At 39.4% G+C, this 21,591-nt stretch overlaps 1 protein-coding gene and 1 long non-coding RNA gene across 2 annotated transcripts in view; one reads left to right on the top strand and one right to left on the bottom strand.

The window, feature by feature from the left end:
* Positions 1-10,456: 10,456 nt before the first annotated feature.
* LOC128627885 (uncharacterized) overlaps positions 10,457-21,591 on the top strand; it is a 30,354-nt gene continuing 19,219 nt past the window's right edge. Inside the window, exons 1-2 of the long non-coding RNA XR_008392183.1 lie at positions 10,457-10,557; positions 13,714-13,827. This is a non-coding gene — a long non-coding RNA (uncharacterized LOC128627885). The remainder of the gene's footprint in view (positions 10,558-13,713; positions 13,828-21,591) is intronic.
* Positions 13,790-21,591, bottom strand: part of TMEM170B (transmembrane protein 170B) — a 41,703-nt gene continuing 33,901 nt past the window's right edge. The window contains exon 3 of the mRNA XM_037152886.2: positions 13,790-21,586. Within this exon, the coding sequence (XP_037008781.2) occupies positions 21,456-21,586 (131 nt within the window). The 3' untranslated portion in view covers positions 13,790-21,455. The remainder of the gene's footprint in view (positions 21,587-21,591) is intronic.

The raw sequence follows: 21,591 nt of genomic DNA, 5'->3' as shown, positions 1-21,591 counted from the left end.
CCGAGAAAGGAAAAGACTTTGTACCGATTCCAAGCATTGTTCCAAGCACCAAAGTCAGGCTAATAGAAAAGCTCTGACAACCAGATTGCTGCCTGCAGGGATGGCCTGCCCACAAGCCCACCTCTGCTTTGTGACCTATCTGGCTTTCAACCCTGTAGCCTATTCCCCCATCCAACTGTGAGTCTCTTGGGAGTCATGACCTCAGTCATGGCTGGAGCCCACATAACACCAAGGAAGAGCAGGGAACTCCCTACATGACAGGTACAATTAAGTGTGTGGGGGGAGTTTGTTATTGCTTTGGAACTGCTACCTACTTCACTATTAGAGATGTGCCTTTTAAATCCAAATGCGAAGAGAAGCATAGTAAAGAAGGAGGCCGCTCACTGTGGTCACCTGCAGATTGGCTTGGCCCTATGCTTATTCCTAAAAATTAGCCGATACCAGCCATCCCAGGAAATGAGAGCAGTGGAAGGTCAAGAGCCAGGACATTTTGGAAAATAAGGAAGAAAGTGGAACTGGACAGACTGCTGTATAAAGACTTCTAGACAAGACCTGTGGGTACTTGGTATTTTAGGGTAGGAGGCAGAGGGAGGAAAGGGAGATGAGAAGTTTATGGAAAGAGAAGCTAGAGAGAAGCAAACAAAAAAATTTTAAAAGAAAACCCTGCATGCTCCATATTTTTTTTGGAGTTGACTTAATGTGTGTGTGGGGGGGGTAGTGAAGTATTTGCTGAAAGAACTTATTTTCAGAGAATTCCACAGAATACAGAGCGGGATTAACTCAGAGTGTTCTGGCAAAGCAATCCATACAAGTACAGCAGAATAAAGTCAGGGAGTAGTAAAATGAAGCTGGAAAGTATGAATATCAAGGGAAATCTAAAGTGGGCATCCTCACTAGGTGGCTTATCTTATAGTCATCTCCCCTTGGGCAGACAGCAGGTTTCTCTGAGCTCCTCTCTTTCTCTTAATAATTCAGTTTTATTGAGCATGTTATAATGGTCTCTCATTTAATCATCCCAACCACCCTGTGAGGTGGGCACTGTTATTCTTCCCATCTTACAGATGAGGAAACCGAGGCCCAGAGAAATTAAGTAACTTGTCCAAAGTCACTCACAGAGTAACAGAGTCCAGACTCAGATTCAGGCCAAGTCTGTGCTCTTCTCTCCCAGGTGCTCATTTTTTCTGGGTGCAGTAGGAATATGAGAAGAAAGAAAGCAGGAACTAAGGAAGGGAGCTGTGTGGGGACATCTTGAGACTCAATAAATAGTTCTACAGACACATTCCAACCAACAAGGGACAGAGTTATACCAGATGCAGGAGCAAAGTTCTGGTACCATTCAATTCAGAAAGATGAGCTGCTCGGGGCACCCAGGCCCCGAAAGTGTATACTACAAACTTGACTTATACCCCCTCCTGCTTCCCTTCCAAGTATTAGTATCATAACATTCTTTTGATAATGTTTCCTTTTAAAGGAGATACTACTCTTACTAAAAGGTCAACCAGCTAAAAATATTTTGCTGGGATTTTCCACACTCTTTCTGCACGATTTCTTTGCTTCTAGTCTTGCTCAGGAGAAAGGACTGAAATATTTTCCACCCACAGGGAGTCATTTTCCAGGCATTGGTGCCAAGGTTTCTTTTCTCCTTCTTCTTTCCCTATTTCACCCACTTTGGTCTTATCAGTAACTTTCAGAAGGACCAAAATAAATATTTTATTTGTAAAGATAGAAATATTCTGTTGACATTTAAAGCCAAAGGGCCAATGTTTGGTTTTAGAAAATCCTGTTATAATAGCAAAGGCAGGGTGCTGCCACATGAGTTACTGAAATGAGAGTTTTCCTTGGGACGAGAATTCCAGATGCCCTGAAGTGACCGGATTGCCGTCAGTAGGCATAGCCACTGTGCACTACGTAGAGAGACTTGAGGGATACCTCAGTTACCTGGCAGTCCTTCTAGCACAATCACGTCTCTGGGCCGAGACATGGAGGGTCCCTATTTTAAGCTCTGAGTTGTTGTTCTGAGTCCTATTACCTCTATAGTTCTTAACTTGTCATTTATTTGTCTGCACGCCTTCTTTCCATGACCTACTCCCTTCTCCCTCAGGTCCATAAGCATTTGAGACCAGCTCAAAATCAGTCTCATTATCTCTGCGAAAAGAAGGCCTGGGGCCTAATGGGTACGGTTAAGAAAAAATGGTTCTGATACTTGGTAATGAAGACTTTATTTAAGACTGCTGCAGTAGGGGAGAGATTGGGCTCAACTCGGAATACAGCAAGGCAAGTAGGGATTTATAGCCGTGAAGCAGAGTGAGGTGGGGTTCAGGAAATGGGCTATTACTAAGAGGGGACATCAAGAATAGAGAAATTCTTGCTAAATTTACTTTATAGGATTCTTTGCTAAAGACTGAGTTGGGCAGGCCAAAGACAGCAAGGGGGCCAATTCCAAGGCTTGTTTGAAAAGAGGAGTCAGAGAAGCCTGACTAAAGTTTAATAAAGGAGGGAGTCTTAGTCATCACCAAAGAGCTTAGAGAATGAAAGGATTTCATAAGTAACTTATTATTTATGTTACTCCTTCTGTAAACAATTACTGGCCATTTGACAACGATTTTCTCTTTGACCAAACCCTAGTCAGGCCCCTCGGAACTTTCTTCCCAACAAGGCATTGACTCTTGGGCCTCTGGGTTTGTCTCTGCATTGTCCACCTTTAGCTAGAATCCTTTTAAGTTGGTTAAGCCAGAATCCTTCATGCTGTGCATCTGATCGGACTCCTACATTTTCTCTTTCCTCCAGTTGATGTCTGATCATCCTGACCTGCCTTCAACAAGAATCCTGCAAGGTCAGTTTAGCCAGAACGTCCCTTACCCTTGATGTTTCCATTCTAATTTTTCATCTACCGACCCCCCTCCAACTCTGCTCTTTCGCTTTAAATTCCCATTTTTTTCTTGTTGTTTCTGAGTTGAGCCCAGTCTCTCTTCCCCCACTGCAAAACCCTGTTCCAGTGGTCCCTGCACACACAGGGATAGCTCCCCCTGGAGTAGTTAGCTTTATGGGTATTATATTAGTGTCATGAATAATTTTTTCATTAACATATTTTCCCAGCAAACTTGGCTAGAGAGCAGGCTGCACCCCAGGGCACTGGCAGGGAACTGAGGGGTGGGCCTAGAAGAGGGTGCTCTGGCCAGGCAGCCTGAGGTCCATGGGTCCCTGAGGGCCAGGGCACTGCAAGGAGGTAGGGGTCCCTAAAGAACAGTCTTACCCACATCACAGCTGTGCCTGCGGCTAGCCCTTGCCCTGAAGATGTCAAATTCTTCTCATAACCAATTAAACTTTCAACCTGATACTACTTTCTAGTCAAGAAGGGTTGGGTTTGTTTGTTTTTCGGGTTTTTTTTTTTTTTCACTTTTGCCATTTAAAATATTCTAATTTAAATACAGGCTGGGCAAAAGTTGGTTTACAGGTGTGAGTAAACAAAACATGGGGTTTATTATTGTATTATTATTTATTAATGATTGTACTATTTTCCATACAGACAATTGTAAACCTACTTTTGCCAACTCCTTTATGAAAATAAACCTGCCCTTTTTCTTTCAAGGTCTTTGATGTTTTGAGAATATCTTTCAGTCCCTAAGCAGATCCCATGGGAATTTCCTTTAAGACTATGAAACTTGAGAGACCAGGAGCAAATGGTAGAAAGTGAAGGTGCCCAGGAAATGGTGAAAGTAAGAGATGAGTTCTGTGTGTTTTCAGCCGGATTCCCTCAGGATCATCTCCTCCCTATGAGGAGCTTCCTGTTAGCACACTGGTCTCCTCTGAGCTCTTAGACCTGGGTAAAATCAGTAATCTAGCCCCCAAATGTCAGAGCTTCACAAGAAAAAAGGCCACAGAGGCTGAGATAGAGGTGAAGGTATTTGTTAAAGGTCTCAACCCTTAGGAAGAACAGGATCAGGACAGGAATCTCCACATCTTACTCTGACCCTATGCCACCTACAAAACTACTATCATGATCCTCAGAACAGAGGCTCCTGAACGGGAGCTGTTCACTTGTCAAAGTACTTTTCTATCAGTTCACTGCCCTGGCTGGTGTGGCTCAGTTGGTTGGGCATCGTGTCACAAGGCAAGGGATTGCTGGTTCGATTCCTGGTCAGGGCACATGCCTAGGTTGCACTTACATCAGTTCACAAATTTGAATCTGGAAGGTTCTGAAGACTTCTTTACACAGAAGTCTTCATATAGAAATAACCTAGTATTTGTCCTTGGCAATTTGCAAATCAGCTCCCTAGGCTTGCATTCTGCAATCAGTGCCTGGAGCAGGAGCCCCTGCATGTTCTCTCTCCAGGATAAGCTGGTAGTTCAATAAACAAGGACCCAAACTGCAGCTCCCAGGCAGAAACTCGGGTTGCCATTGTCAAGGCTGCAGCATTCGCTGGCTTGCCTGGTGGGAAGGAGACACCCCAACACAGACTGCAGGTTGCAAATGCTCCTGAAACCAGGATCAGCCGTCTCGGCGTTTTTTATAGAAATGCCAGGCAGAGCGATCTCAATGTAAAGGTTAAGTTCAAAACATGGATATGTCATATGTGTATCATATATGTCATATGTGGCCATAATATAGATGTATGTATTATAAATGCATAGTTTTAAACTTCTATTTGAGATGTTTTCAGTTTCGGAAAAGTTGCCAAAAATACAAAGAACTTTCATATACTTTTTACCCAGTTAAATCAGATTTTAATGTTGGTACACATGTATTTTTATCAAATCGTATCCTCTCTCTATATATATTATATATTATATATTATATTATATATATATATATATATATATATATTTACCCCTAAATTACTTGAAAGTAGGTTACATTCAGTAATTCCCCTTTATCCCTGAATACACCAATGTTTTCCTGAAAACAAAGATACCCTCTTACATAACCACAGTGAAGTTATCAAATTCAATAAGTTTAACAATGCTGTGGTACTGTTATCTATTCTACAGTTCACTAAACATGGCTATACTGTACCCCAAAAGTTTTAGTGCCGCTTCCAGCTATTTAATGTTTTAAATAAAACGAAAAAAATGTTTTATTCACTGCAGTGATAAGTCCTGAGAACCTTGCGACCAATGTATATGAAGAACAAATTATTTTCTCCATAAATTATTTACTGATGCAGGTCTTTTCAAGTTGCTCATCGCCAGCACTGAGTGCCTCTGAAGACCCATTTGTAAATCCAGGCAGATAGTCTGGCGATCCTGCTGGTTTCATGTGGATTTGGAAGATCTGATATTTCATTACAAATGCAATTAATCAGCAGGGAAGTTGAAAAGGTAAAATACAGCCTTTAGAATTTTAGCAGGACTTGGGCTTCTGGGACATACAAGATTTAACATGTGGGTGAGAAATGTTCTTTAGGAAAATTACTCCAGTCTCCTTAAGAACAGGTTCCACACAATCGATAGTCAGTTACACCAGGTGTAAGAGTCACTCACTACACCAAGCACAGAACCATCCTGGCTCCATGCTTTTATTTCTTAAAGGGAAAAGGAGGAAAAGAAGTAATTTCAAAGTGATATAAAGATTGTATCAATACCACCTACCTACCCTTAGCTACACTCAATCTTACCCTCAACCACCATGTCATGAGATGTCCTTCTAATTCCCCCTCCCACACCGTGCATGACCTTCTCAAGGCTATTTTCTCTTCACTCCTTTGAAACATTGCCATAACACAGAGTCAGTCTCTCTCTCTCCCTTTTTCTCTCTCTCTCTCCTTCCCTCTCCCTCTCTGTCTCTCTCCGTTGCCTCCCTCTCAAGGGGCTCTTTCCCTATAACCGGGAGCCTATTCCAGCCTTTCTCCAGGAACCACATCCAGGTGCAGCCCCACCCGGAGCCAGCTGTGGCGGTGGGGGCTTGCCTGTGGGGAGGCAGGGGTAAGGCAGTGGGGTCAGACAGGAAACCAAATGGACACGTGATGAAGGAGCTACCACATGAGGAGAAAGTGAGAGGAAGTCTTCAGTCCAGAGGGTCTGAGTTGAGGGGAGGAGGTTCAAATGAAAGATCCCACCAGATAGCAACAGGGTAAGAGAGAAACAAAATCAAAAGGCATAAATAAATTTGGGGGTAGTAATAAGTATTTGCTAGGCATCTTATAGTTGAAAATAAATGCTCACATATAAGAATTTACTTTTACTTATTTGTCACGACTTGAGCCCCAAGTAGTGTCTGAATAAGAAATAGTGTGAATTCACAGAGGGCATCCCCTCCCCCAATTAACTAACTTTAAAAAGAAGAAAGAGAGAAGCTACAAAGGGAATTTTAGTTCTCCAGATCTAGGCAAAAGCAGCCAGGTTGGGGTCAGTTGGTTCCACTTCCCCCGACTGACTTCTTTGCTTGGGCGGTCACTGGGCAGATCGGGTTTCACGTGGTCATTCTCCCAGAGCCAGCCCAGGTGGCTGCTCCTGTCTGCTGACAGCTAACACTGCCGCTAATGAAGAAAACAGAGAGATAAGCCCTCAACAGCAACCAAAAGCAGCAACTCAAGAAGAAAAAAATACATTAGCAGTGTGATTCTCTCTGTTATGGGCAATTAGGGCGGTGGGGGCTCAGGAATGCTTGCTTCCAAGGGCAAGCAGAGAGAGGACCAGGTGGCATGCTTATCAATGCCCCTGGGAAATGGGGGTGCTTATATTGCAGGTCACAGCAATCCCCAAGTGCACGGCTTTAGGAAGTATGTCTGTAGCCATGTTTCATTCCCACAGCATGGGCACTTTACATGTTTAAGCCTCATAACAACCTGATGAGGTAGCAAACCATTTCCTACATGAGGAAACCATTTTATACATGAGCTTCTCAAGATTAATACACTTTCTCAACATCATAAAGAAAGCGGCACTAATAAGAGGCCAAGGCGTGTTATCCAGAGGATTCTTTCTCAGAAGCTCTTCTTCTCTCCCACTAACTCCAGGAAGCAAACACTAAAACGATGTGAGAGCCGGGGACAGCACCTCATCACTTGTTTTTCCTCTAATTTCAGAGCAGGTGGACTTCTCTTTCAATGGTTTCCTCTACCTAGAGAATGAAATTCAAGTGTATATGCCCAGTTCAAGGCTCTCACATCTGGGGTCTCACATCTAGCATACCGTGTAGTTCTGCCTTTCACTACTGCCCACTTCAGCCTGGCCTGTCTGTCACTCACTCTGCATATCCCCATCCTCGACCTGGGTTTGTTGTTCTCCAGTCTGAAGCATCCACATCTATTCCTTTCCTTCGCCATATAGGCCCCACTTCTGCCTTTAGGAAGAAACGTTAAGGCTTGTCCTATTGCCAAGTTATCTGTGCAGCTGTCACTGACCTTGCCAGCATGCAGGGGCCTCTCCCTTTGCTAAAATGTTGTGACATTTAGTCTGCAATTCTCATATGATATTTGCCAAATGCAACCTTGGATTTTATGAGGGTCCCATTGACTAGGACTGACTTGAGCCTGGGCCACGAATAGTGCATACCAGCCGGGGGTGGGGCCTGGGAAACCCCAAAGGACCTGCAAGTTAGGGAGTGCCTGTCACAAATCTGCCAAACATGGCGACATCACAGGGCAGGAGAAGGTCCGCATACACTGGAGGCTAGAGAGGAATTAAAAGCTTAAGTTAAAACTTAGACATTAAAACCTTGTTTCAGGTTTTGTGTGAGAGGCCAGAGGTCTTTGGGAGGGGACACCAGGTAGAACTTGAAAAATATCCTTGGATATGCTTTTCCAGAGGCCACAGGGATCAGTTAGAAAGATTTCTTGTATTATCATCTATACATTTTCTGCGAATTCATGGCCATTAGACATTGGGGGTCCTAACTCAAAGCTTTCTGGAGTCTTCAGTATGCTTCTGTGAATTGCGACTCTCCAAGACAGAAATACAGATGGCAAGTTTTTTCAAAATTATTTGTCCAGAGAATTTTTTTCCTCAAGAACTTCTACCACTTAGTGATCTTCAGAATTCACTTAATAAGTGCTATTTACATGTTTTGCTGTGGCTTAAAAGGTGCTAAGTCTGGGAAATTTTACAAAGATTGGGCCTTACTTTTAGTCAGAAACTTTATCTCTTTATTACAAGCCAGAATTATTAGAAGATTTGGACCAAAGAATGAGTCCAATCTGGATTAGTAACAGCCAAGATAACCATAGAATTCTTTGAAGTATACATCATAGAACTAGAACCCAACCAAATGATTTTATATATTTCTCAAATTGACAGCTGGTATTTTCCAATATTAAAGACACTGCGTGGATATTTAAGAAATAAACTAATTTTTAGCTATTTTTAGCTGGATGGTCCTCGTATTACCTTATGGAAAAAGCCCTGCATTGCAACAAAGCCTATTTCCAGAGCTTATTTTATTGACTTTTGGAATTGTTCTTTTGAAAAAAAATCTTATCTACTTGACCCATCATAATTCTTTATCTACCCTGCATGCAAAAAAAAAAAAAAAAAACAAAAACGTTAAACCAAACCCTTTCACACTTGAACACCTCTGCCCGCTTCCAGATACAGTGAGTGAAGACAAAGCTTCCACAGATTTCAGAAAGACATGTTTTGAGATATAAAGCCAATTTATAAGGTGGTACAAATGTCAATGTCAGGCAAAAATTCTTTGGGGATTATTCACCGACTTATTATCTCTGCCTTTTGTCTCTTCCACAGTGGAGGGCCAGCACAGTGCTGACCTGCTCTCTATTTATGGCACTATTGTCTTCTAAATTTCTGCTCAAGCTTTGAATAGTTTCTCCAATACAGTTTCAAACGCCATGAACAGATTTCGGATGTCATGGGTAGGTGTGTTTCTGCTTGATCCTGATTCTTGGGTTAATCAGTGTGGTGTTCATTCTTTCTGCCACAGCCAACAGACCTGCTGCTGACACACTGCAGGCCTGAGCCCACAGATGTCTTCAAAACACTGCTTCCCATTTCTATGACACCAAAATTATGCTTTTTAGTCTTTCATCCCCTTTGGACTCAAAATGTCCAGGAACACTTTAAATGTCTTCTTTGATTTGGCAACTTTTCCTGTCCAGATAATTAGTGTGTGCATTGAACCAATCAAGGTGAAACAAGAGTCTCTGAAAATCATGCTGGTTTATCTAGAAAATAATCTGCTTGGAAAATCTTAATTAAATATGGTGGCACTGGTATCCGTACGAGCATCCTGTCAACGCTAGCATGTAACTCTTAGGACTGAAGCTATCCAACACAAGCAAAATATTCCTGATACAAGAAAACAGGGCGACTCCAAAATGTGATCTCCTGTGAGCACATTTGGGCTTATCTGTGTCCTTTCATGGAAAGGCTAGAGTCGAAGCATTACAGCAGGAGAACCAGCTAGTCACGGGTTCCTCAGGAATTGACCAGTCTCCACCGAAGGACTCAACCAGCATGACTGTCTTCAGGCCCCTGGAGATTACCTGAGTTCAGGCAACAAGGCTACCGTGGCTGTTTTAGGTCTCTTTTTAACTATTAGCATTTGTTCAAACAGCTGTCCAAGTCTCATGAAAGACCTGTGTTTGGCCAGGTAAGTGGTTTTGATTTCAAAGGAAAAGCAAAGGCATTTTTCCTTTTCCCCTAAAAAGTACAAACTGTGAGGATAAAATGAGACCGTGTATGGGAAAATAGTTTGAGAATAAAATTTGAATACCAACATTATTTCAAGGATTACCTTACCAATAATATAAGCTTTACATATTTCCTGAGGATACTAATTTTTAAAACCCAGAAGTCATGGTTTAGATTTGAAATTTCATCCCTTTTCCTTCATCTTGCAAAAAGCCATTAAGTTAAACAATCTTCAAGTAAGAAATCTGAAGATGGACTAAAGCTGAGAACTATAATGGATACGGCAAATATCAAGTCAATGACATCAAATGGGTCCTGGTCTGGGAATAACAGAACTAGACTGGTGTTGTCTGTCCCTACATTAAAAGTTTCAACCTACATTTAAGAGACCACAAAAGCAGTTAGTCCGTTTCCATGCTTATTACAGAAAGAAAATTGACATATGAGGCCTCATGTGCAGGAAGGGAGAGAACCAGGGAGAAGACCCAGGTCTGATCCTTTCCCTGCTCAGTGAGCAAGCACAGAGCTTTCACATGTCTGCAGTCTCTCATAATTGTTCCTTCAGCCCTGCAACATCTCCCACCCATCTCTGTACCTTCTCCTACTTTCCCCATCAAAGATAACACAAATGTCTTCCTGTATCACATCTTAGAGTCACCTAGCAACACCTACTCCCACAAAAAAGTAAGCAAAAGTAACAGGACAACTGTTGTTCTATGAAAATCTGTTCATCTTCTATGATCTCTTAAGTCCAGTCCTGATTTCTTGAAGACCTGGAGTTCTCCGGCACGTTTGTTTCCCCAGCTGTGTGATAAGACCTGCACTTTGAAGACCAGAGGCTCTGGAGCTAAAAAGAGCAACACTTCTCTGAATCTGAACTGAAGGCTCTCTCTGTGGAACAATAAACAAAGTTGAGAAGCCCACTTGCAACAGGATCTGAGCTGGCTGATGGCAGTGCGCAGCTGACAGGTGAGTCACGACCATCTTCGGGGGATTTAGTGTTGGCTGCTTTGGCTTCCTCGTTTTGTACATATTAGGTTTAGAGAATGCAAGGAATTTGCTAGCTGAGCAAGTTTATTCATTCTGTTTTCTAACCAGGCTCTTTTTCACTGAGGTATGGTTGTAAAAAATTTCTTCAGCAGGCTTTGCTGCCAAAGCAGCACACAGTTCAATGGGGCAGTTTAAACACGAAACAAACCCTCTGAGAAGGCACTGTGCACTGTACAGAAACAGAATCTAGCTGACTTTGAAATAAAGGAATCTAAACTTACTACCAAAACGTGGGGCAAACCTAGAACTACATCATCCTTCCGCAGGCACACAACGGACGAGAGGGGGCCAGCGGGGCGGAGTGGAGGATGTGCTGCGCACCCGCTATGTAGGTATGTGGGACTAGACGTCATTCCCATTGACTGATTCCCGTTATCCCGGGAGTGAAATAACCCAGCCAAGTTCAAACACAAATTGCAGAGCAGGAATTTAAAACCATCTCACAATTCAGTGAGGATGATTGTGTCATGTTGACGTTTTCCTTTTTATCCCAAGTTGACCAAGAATGTAACTAAATGTCACTAAAGTACAAACTACTACTTATTTTAATTAGATAAAAGCCACTATGCATCGAGTCAGAATGACAAATTTAAGAAAAATACATAAATCAAGGTACAGATTAATGAATGGCTTATCAAAATCACACAATTAATGTCATTTTCTGATTTGTAAAGAAACCTTGAACACTGTATTTTACCATCCTTTGGAGGGTTAAATTTGTTAGTGATAACATAAAAAACTCTCTACTTTAATTTCCTAGTGTGTATTTTTATGAAAAAAAGGTAACATTATATGTATCCTATGAAAAAGAAGTACAAACTGAGTTAATTAAGATTCTTGGGTAAAAATGGCCAAAAGTACAGAGTAAGTTAAGTTGGGTAAGAATGACTGAGACCAGAGAGAAGTAAAACAGAACCACTGCACCATCTAGTGACAAAACTGTTGCACTGCAATAGACCACCTGATGCAATTCTACTTTGCATATCAGTGTGAGCTTGAAGAATGCTCATAAAATTGGCCAAAGAGGTATTCCAAGTCATGAAACCTAAAGACCTACACCCAAGATTGCTCTATCCAGCAAAACTTTCATTTAGAATGGAAGGACAGATAAAGTGCTTCTCAGATAAGATCAAATTCAAGGAGTTCATCATCCCCAAGCCCTTATTATATGAAATGTTAAAGGGACTTATCTAAGAAAAAGAAGTTAAAAAAACATGAACAGTGAAAGGACAACAAACTCACAGTTATTAACAACCACACCTAAAACAAAAGCAAACTAAAAGGACAGCTACATCAGGAGTGGAAACATAGAAATGAAGATCTCAAGGAGGGTTAGCAATAGGGGAGTGGGAGGAGGAGAAGGGGGGAGAAGGTACGGAAAATAAGTAGCATAGACAGATAGAAAATTGATGGGGGGCAAGAATAGTATGGGAAATATAGAATCTAAAGAACTTGAGACACGTGGTCATAAACTAAAGGGGGGGTAATGTTGGGGATGGGGGGGTAGGGTGGAGGGGAATGAAGGGGGGGAATAGAACGACTGTAACAGCATAATCAATGAAAAAAATAAATTAAAAAAAAGAAAAATAATGACAATGAACAACAGAAAATTAAGGGCAGATGAACAGGAACAGTAGAATGGGATAGATTCTTCAGTTAAGGTTCTCTGAGAAGCTGGAGGTGAACCCAAATTTTACTCCTCACAGATCTGCCATTGGTCCCGTTTACTGTTCTGTACGCCCTAAAACTTTAGGTACCCTTTTAGAATTAATGGTTCAGCCCTAAAAGAGATGACATAAGTACCTACTCAGTAAGTCTAAGACTTGTTCTCCACCATAAAGTTCAGTGCAGGACCTGAGCCTCTTTCTTCTGGACTGCTTTTCCCTCTGGTCTCGTTCCACACAGATGGCAACAGGTCAGGAATCCAGTGCTTCATGTCGGTGCTCAGTAAACATAATACCCAGAGAGATTACCTCTTAAAAAACATTACAAAAACATTAATTCAAGAGTCAAAGGTAATAGAATCATAATAGAAATTTTCTTTTTAATCTGAAGATTTATACTTTGTTCGGGAACTTTTTCAGACTCATGGTTAGGAAGAAAATGTTTAATAATTTTTATAATTCTATGATTGAAAGTTACCTAGAAAAAAGGAAATACATTTCAATTTAGTAATTACATAAAATGTCAATATATAGGATCTGGCAGAAGTAATTCCTGCTTGAGTGTGGTTGGTAGGGTAAATAATATGGGTGTAATAATTTATAGTTTTAATTCAAACATTTCACCAAAAATGTCACATGGTGTGCTTGAGTGTAATATTGCTCTGTCACAGAATTACATGCTTATGATTTTGTAGTAAAAGATTTTGTAATTAAAAAGGGGCGTTATTTGTGCTGGACCCTGTATGGGAAAACACATTTACTTCCCTTTTGTTTACCCAGGTTTTTAAGCTAAGCTAGTCTTTACCCCAGCACAGCTGAAACACTTCGAGTGGCTTGTCCTGTCTGCCCCCTTTTCTCAGACAGCATGGTAAAGCCTAGTTGGATACCTAGTACCATTCCTTAGAAATCCCTAGTAAATATTTAAAATGTGCATAAATCTGAAAACACAAATCCAAAATCTGAAAACACAAATCCAGAGGTGATTTTTCAAACCCCAATAATTTCTTTTGATTTTCAATAATGAGTTCTTATCCTGTTGCAGGTGAGATCTCCCAGAATGCCCTGTAGAAACCAGCACAGCACAGTGGGGGTGGGGAGAGCACAAGTAAGAGTAAGAAAACCCTGATTTAGAATTATTAGCTACGTGACCTTGAGAAGTTTTTCACCTTCTGTGACCCTAAAATTCTTCATCTGTAAAGTAGGATAAAACACTTAACTTGAAGCACTATTACGGTACTAGAGAACACATGTGAAGTGTGTAACATAACAAGCACTCAATAAATGGTGGTCATTTATTATAAAAGCAATAGTCTGCTTTTCAAAACAAGAACCCTTAGAAGTAGATGCTTATGTTGCCTAGGACTGGTCTGAGACCAAGTTCAACTATAACCAAACCAAGTTTGCCTTTCAGATTTCATAGTTACCTTTCAGCACCACCTCCAAAACCTGCATGCAAAACTGCCCCAAAGAAACTGATGAAAGGGCGAGAGAAAGCATTTCAGTTCACAAAGAATGAATTGAAAAGGTATGTCATCGAGAATCAAACAGCCCATAAAACTTTTAAAGACCGGTTTATTTATACATAAGCGCATGAAATTGAATACAGAAACTTTATTAAAATACTGTATATTACAAATTTTAATCTGTTAAATTCTGTGTTATGACATTTAAGTGCTGGATTCACTCTTAACAGTTGTGTATGTATCAGCAGAATCACCCTGTATGTTACGAGGACACCACCTACGGACCTCAGAAATGGTCCTGTTGATTAGACAGTGGATGATAGTAATTGTGCATCTTTTTTTAAGCAATGAATTGGAACCTAGAGCTTGTCTTTACAGACCAACTTTTTATAATCAAAAGTGACCTGCATATGTTTATTGCTGCCCTTTGAAAAGATGAGTGGTAAAAATAATTTAAAACAAAGATTAACATCTCTAAGGCTAACCTGATGCTTACCACAGTTAAAATAATTAAAATTCACTGCAAAATCTGAGTTATCCAGGAAATTATGCTATATATACAATGAGATTTGTACATGAATTGGGAAATTAAAAAATTGCTTATATAAAATTAAAAATCAATAGTATATACAATATTTACAGCTTGTTAGGTATTATACATAAACATAGTTTTTAAAAAATAAACCTTCAAAATTAAACTGTATTATGTAAACATGCAGTACATATTTTCATACAGTGTAGTTTATAGTCTTAACAGAAGGGAAGCTGTGCTCACCTACCGTGGGCCGTGGCCACACCCACCTCCGCGGCTGCACGCAGACCCGCCGACACTTACCCCTCCGGTCGCTAAGCTTCACAGTACATTAAGTAGTTTGATAGCAAAAATAAGTCCCTGATGGTAAACATATCTCTAAAGGTTACATAAAGTGTCTGCCCTTTTACTACAATACAAAACTAATGCTGTTTTTACTAGCTTCTCTAGTTCACAACAAAATTAAATTTTAAAATCCCACTTTTAATTGTTTAGATTTCATTTTCCCCATTTCAAAATTGCTTAAAAAACAGAGAAAAGAAGACAAACACCACATGAAAGTAGTTGTCATCTGTCATTGCCAATGGCAAAGTAACTGATCTTTATTAAACCATAAGAAGTTATTTCACTTGCACAGTTCCTTAACTCTGAATCCTCATTAACAGGCCAATCCTGAATCTTACCAGGTTCACTTTGGAAAAATATCTTAACTTCCGAGGTACTGAGACATCATTAAGTTTTTAAAAACAGGTTACTAAATGATTCATCAGTGGTCTGAGAGTTAACACAGTTTGAAAGTAACTCTTTGAATTTCTATCAGGTGAAGTATATTTTTTGCTATTTAAACCAATACATTTTAGTTGGTTAACTTCAAAATAAAATTGATTCCCTCATCACAGAATGGCTGGAGTCAGGAGTTAACACTTTATGGTAGAGTTTTATCAAGTTGTGTGGCTATTGTGGAAAAACACTGAGGATTTCACATGTTCATCTAAATGTGCAGGGCTCAGGTGTGTGCAGAGCACCAAAATTTTTTAAGATTCCTCCATCATAAATGTATCCGATATCACAAATACTAAGAAAGTATCAATACTTAGACTACCAACTCACCCATTATTGGAAGTGAACAATTTTTATGGTTTACTTTTTAAACAGGTGCTTCTATTTTGCTTTCTGTGGAGAAAACTTTAAAATGTTCCTTTCCAGAGATACTTAGCAAGGATGTGCAAACACACTAACTTGAAAACAAAGGAAACCTTTCTCATTTGTAATACCATCGAGTTACCATTCACTTATACAGGGCTCTAAAAAAGTAATGCTCCTTAGAAATTGCCAGTGCATAAGATATTTAGGAGAACAGGGTTACTCTTATAGTAACTATGCATTACAGTTCCTCTTTCTGTATGTTTACGCTACCCCACTTTCCAGTTTCGGCTACGTATCTCAGTGCACCCTCCGAAGGGGGGCAGTCGTGTTTCCAGCAGAGGGGGCTACCTATGGATGGGTGCAGTATGGGGTCTAAAAAACTATGTAGGAGGTTCATGCTCTCTTCACTTGCCTATAGTATCTATTTTTCAGTAAGGTTATAGCTGCATAACCATAAGGCGTTAAGCACATTCTCTTCAAAACCAGCCCTTCTGACTCTATGAACAAGTTGTACATACATTTAAACCATAACATATGACATATGTATGGAAAGGGGAGGGCGATTTTTAAGAAATCGCTAAAGTAGTTCTTAAAATCAAGAAAAGGTTATTAAAAATGACTTCAATGTATGTGCAATGAATGCAAAACATGTGCAAATGAGTCTTCTAAATGCAGGGACGAGATGGTTAGAGTTTACAGTTCAGTTCAGTCAGAAATCTGGGTGTGTCCAGTAACTTAATAAAGTATTAACTGATACATTTCCACATTTACTGAAAATACTGTATATGTTAAGCACTACTTCCTCCAAACAAATTGGGATGCATTTTTAGATAACTGATTCAGCACTATGCTCAAAAACATTGTATTGCCTACACTGAACAGCGATCCTTAACTTAGAAGGGCAAACCTACCACCACCACACACAGAAAAGAAGGAATAATGATTTCAAAATGCTTTGTGGAAAGTTGGCTCAGAGAAAGAAACAGCACTTTGGACTCACACAGTCCGCATACTCATATGATGTGGTTTGTATCCTTCATGCGAGGGGGGAAACTGCCCACATAATGCGGGGCACTTCCTCAGGGACACCTGTGTTTCGTGTGTTACCCTCCAACGTGCATCCCCATCTTTAAGCTTCCCTCTGCTACAAAATACTACCACTTTTGAAAATTTTTATCACTTTTAATCAAATAATGTCCTTTTTATCCTGGAGAGTTTACCCCTCAGATGTTATGAAAAGTACCAACAGTTAGCAAGGGTGTCAGACTCATTTTCACCAGGGGCCACATCAGCCTCGCTGTTGCCCACTAAGGGCTGAATGTAATTTTAGGACTGTATAAATGTGACTACTCCTTAACAGTTAAGTGGGAGCTTGGCACTGCCACCGGGTAGAAACAAGGTGCCAGCCAGATAAAACAAGGTGCAGGGCTGGATTCGGCCCATGGGCCTTGTGTTTGCCACCTGTGAGTTAAGAGAAATTATGAGACCACGCTGATGACTAGTCAATTTTAATCAGTGAGATTCGTACTCTGATTATTAAAAGAAAGAACAAAATCTACCCAGCTACTCAAGTGTTGCCAAACTTCTCTGCAATCTAGGCCCACTAGAGTTCCATCAGTGACTTTCCACTCTCCACACCTTACAAACAAGTAACGACTCCTTGGAGAGATTCCCATTAAAGTTTTCTGAGAGAAAAAAATTGCAATAGTTACTTGTTGAATCACAAAAAGGACATAAATGAAAAATAACAGTATTTTTAAGTGCAAAAATACAAGGAAACAAACAACAACCAGATCTTAAGCACCGTGGGCCACAGAGTGAAGGACTCAGCAGACACTGAAGCCCAGCTCCCTTTCCGTGCAGAATGTACACTACGCCCAGGATGCGCGAGGGGGTGAACAGCAGAGGAGACACTTCTCCATCCCTTAAACAAGGCAGTAGGCTGCAAGTAGTAGAGATTCAGTGAATGTTCGCTGAATGAATCCAAAGGAAGAAGCAGGGTAAGATAAAAGAGTAAATACTGGCTGCCTCTTCCCTTTCACTACTTTAACCTGTCATTTCATCCTGCTTGCTCTGGCTATTTCCACCACCACCAACTCCTAAAAATGCTCTTAGATAAAAGCACTTGCTGATTTGAAAAATAAAGAGGAGGTAAAGGAAGCAAGATTATAAGGGAAATAATTTTAATTTTTCCTTCTTAAAATATATATAGGGAAAGTGTAGAAATAAAAGAAAATAGATGAATTTTTCAAAACATTTAATTACTATTGCAAAATGTAATTAAAAAAATTTCTACTGACTATCAGTTACTTACTGTCAAACATTCACTAGTGTGCCATTCACAAACAAAAGTCAACAAGTAACAGGGCCTGGATTCAAATTTGCATCTTTGGTTTCGATTCTAGTGTTCTCCTCACATTGCCACAGCAACACGCTCCCCATTACTGAAACTCCATTTGGTGGGTGGATTGGGAATACCAGAATTCAGGGGGAAAGGACTTGAACTCTTAAGTAGAATTAGGAAGCAAAATGTCCCAATCTTTTCAGGATTTGAAACCACCTTGCTGGCTCTTGGTGAACTCAGGGCCAAAATCCTTTCTTAGCCATCCTTGTACTTGCTATAGAAAACGCTCAGTATCGCCCTTTGTACTTAGTAGATTGAAAGTATTTTCAAAATTGAATTTGTCGGTCTGTGTCAGCTTGTGCATATTAACTTGTCAACCCCACACTCTTCATCTTAATTCAAGTACTCAAGAGACTTTTCCAGTATGTTCTTCGATTTTAAATTACCCCTGTTCATTATGTCACAGATACATGATATACAAGGCAGCTCATTTCTTTATTTCTCACTTAAAGTCCAAATGAAATCCTGACACTTTTTAGGGCAGTGGATATACTAAATGCCGCAAATACTAAGACAGTACATTGGGTAACAAACTGTAACACTGTTTGGTAAACATTAAGATATAAAATAAGAATAATGAAGCTGCAAGCACTGAATACAGCCATCACTTAGGACTTTCCTTATTCTAGACAGCCAAGGGAATCATCCCATGGGGGCGATTACTTGCACCTTCTTCATTTAAAGGTTTTAAGCATCATTTGTGGTTAGATAAGGCCCCCTGACTAAACTCTGGTCTATAGTTATTTCTAACCAGTATGTTAAAAAATAATTAGTTTGGGCATATAGGAGTCTCTTCTTTGGGGAATTGATTTCACTATCACCAATATTTTACTAAACATTATTTGAAAATAAAGAAGTGTAAACTACAGAGGATTTCCCCTGTCCTTCCTGCATTTATCACACACAAAAAATCAGACACATTTTTAAGATGTAACACAAATACATCAATAAGGGTTTTTGTCATATCAAAAACAAGTGTCTCCCACACTACTAACTTCCCAAATTAAAAAATCTCAAACATCCTCATACCTATTTAAGAGATCATTCAACTGAACAAATTCTTCATTAGAACATGAACATGTTCACCAAACAAAAGCTTTCCAATTCAACTGTATTCGCATAGCAGCTTTATATATACGTATATAATGATTTATGTGTGTGTAAATATATATCATTAAACGCTCAGGTCTCTATAAGAAAACCACTAACTTAAAAAAATCTCAGCATAGAAATAGCTATTAAGATAATGCCTTCAATTCACACTATTCAACTGTTTTTCAAAACATCAAAAGTGATAGTTACACAAAATCCCAATGGAAATAGCTGCAAACAGCAAAGAAACCAAAAAATCACCCCCGCAGGTTAAAAATACACATACACACACAACTCATCATGTAAAGCAACTTGATAATGAGATTAGGACATTCTACAAATTAACTACTAACCATCCGATTATATTTCCATTTTAGAGTAAAAACAGGAGTTTAAGTCTCTTTGGTCCGTGCATTCGTACGTTTACGTGCCCAAGTTATTTTCTGGCTGATTCTGGATTCTGAACCACATGCTCCACGTTACCTCACCAAGACAACTTTCTTAAATCATAACATAACCATATGTTAAATATTCATCTTGTACATCTCCAATATGTTATTGGCAATTCCTCTCAAAGAACACAAACACTTTAAATTATTGACAGAATAGCCAAAGTAAAAAAAGAACACTGAATTCAAGTCTAACAGAAAAGGAGAAATAAAATTGATTTGGAAAATGTATGCCTAAATTTAGTTTGGAAAACATCAAAAATATAAAGAACACATGAAAGTAATTTCAGGGTTGTACATAATTTAAAATCAGTTTTAAGATCAAAGATCTCTATGAATGCATAGCTGCTAATTGTTTTTTTAACCAAATTTCTAAGTCACAGCATTAGAAAATCCCCCAAATTAGCTTCCCTACTGATGAAAGTACCTCCCCTCTGCCCCCAGCAATTCTTCACTGTTAAGTTGTTGGTTTTTCTGGTTTTTTTGTTTGTTTGTTTTATTTGGTAAAGAAAAAAGTGGTGTGGGTAACAAAGGCCTTAAATTTGAATGGGACCCAATAGAAATCTACTTTTTACCATATCAGGTTATAAAACAGCAAGGCTAGAGTGTGCAGATTATTTTTTTGGATTGTCCTTAACTCATATTCTCTGCAACGGCTACTCCTTTGAGTTAGAAGATTTTAATTGTACTTGGTACTAAAAAAAGTCAGTAGAAGTTAAACCAGGTTCTCTTTTCCTTACTTCCTGTACTCTTAAAAAAAAGGATAGGTTGCCAAAACTTCTTAAAATATTTTATACTAAGGGCTTTTTCGTTTCTAACAAATGTCATGACATTCTAATATATTTAAATAACAGCATAAATCGAGAACAACTAAAATGAAATATTCAAATATATTTCAGTACTGTTTGATACACTGAGAATAACTGCCAAATTTTCAAATTATTTACTAAATTCTCCAATTCTTAGTGAAGGTGTGTTACCACATATCCAAAGTAAGATGGTTTATTAATCTTCCTATATAACTTACTGTTACTTATCTACAAATGAGGCTTTGTGTTTTCACAGCCTAATTTAGGCCACTCTTAAATACAGTTAATACTCCAGAATGAAAGATTGTTTACATTTTGTCAAAAATCAAGACATATGCAACAAGTAATATAATCCCACTGAGATACTAATTATAAAGATGTTTTCTCCACGAAATACAAGGCAAAAACTTTCTTTAGAAGGGTCAAAAACATGCATTTCAGACTTCTAACAAAATTTATAAGAAATTTTCAAATTATATTTTTATGACGCACAAGCACAATCAGTATATGTTACCCATAAAGGTTTTAAATTTATATCAACAGAACATTTATATATGAGGGAAACTATTAAAAGACTGTTATTTAAGTGAGTGAAAAGGATGCACCCTATAAATCTACTGTGAGTCCTTAAAAGAGTTCAGCTAGTTTTCCATTAAGTGTTATTTTCCACATAAATTAAATAACAATAATGCCTAAACATATTAAGCCCTAAATCCCAGAAACGTTCAACAATGAAAATCAAATAATTTATCTCATAGTAAATGATTCAGTATTCAGCACTCATACAGGACTTAGATTACAGAACAAAAATCTCACTATATTACCTGAATTCATGTCAAACATGTTCACAGCACTCATCTACATCTACACTTGCAAATTGTCACACGATCAATGTATAAAAAAAGAGTTTGGCACATACATCAATTCTTCAAAATGTCCCTGTAACTTAAACACAACACTGTTAAAAATGATGATTCAACACCAATGTTAACCTGATTGGCAGCTAAACAAGGTGCTTTTTCTTGTAGCTTCTCAGTGTAATTCGCCTTGCCTGGGATGGAGGCACGTAAGGTGCAGTGCGGTAGTGCAATCACTTGAACACCAGAGGGCAATCTTTCCACACAGCTCAAGGCCTTACTTTCCGACCTGCTCCTTCCAAGATTCTTCTCTGATTTCATTTCCACTTGCTAACAGTGCCATTCTCAGAGAATCTGTACATCTGTTTCTTTATGTGAAGTAAGTCATTTCTACAGAAACCTCAAAGCGTGGCGAGGATCCTTGAAAAGGAGATGATCAATGTCAGTACCGTCTGTCCAACACCCCACACCAGCGCTTCCAAGGGGGCCATGTTCTTCCCTGCCACTCTGTAAATGCCTGCTACTGCCGCACCTGCA

Source organism: Artibeus jamaicensis, unplaced genomic scaffold (assembly GCF_021234435.1).
Source record: "Artibeus jamaicensis isolate MK-2021 breed Jamaican fruit bat unplaced genomic scaffold, CSHL_Jam_final contig_482, whole genome shotgun sequence".
In the NCBI taxonomy this organism is placed as follows: Eukaryota; Metazoa; Chordata; class Mammalia; order Chiroptera; family Phyllostomidae; genus Artibeus; species Artibeus jamaicensis.
This window is presented reverse-complemented; position numbering and strand designations above follow the sequence as displayed.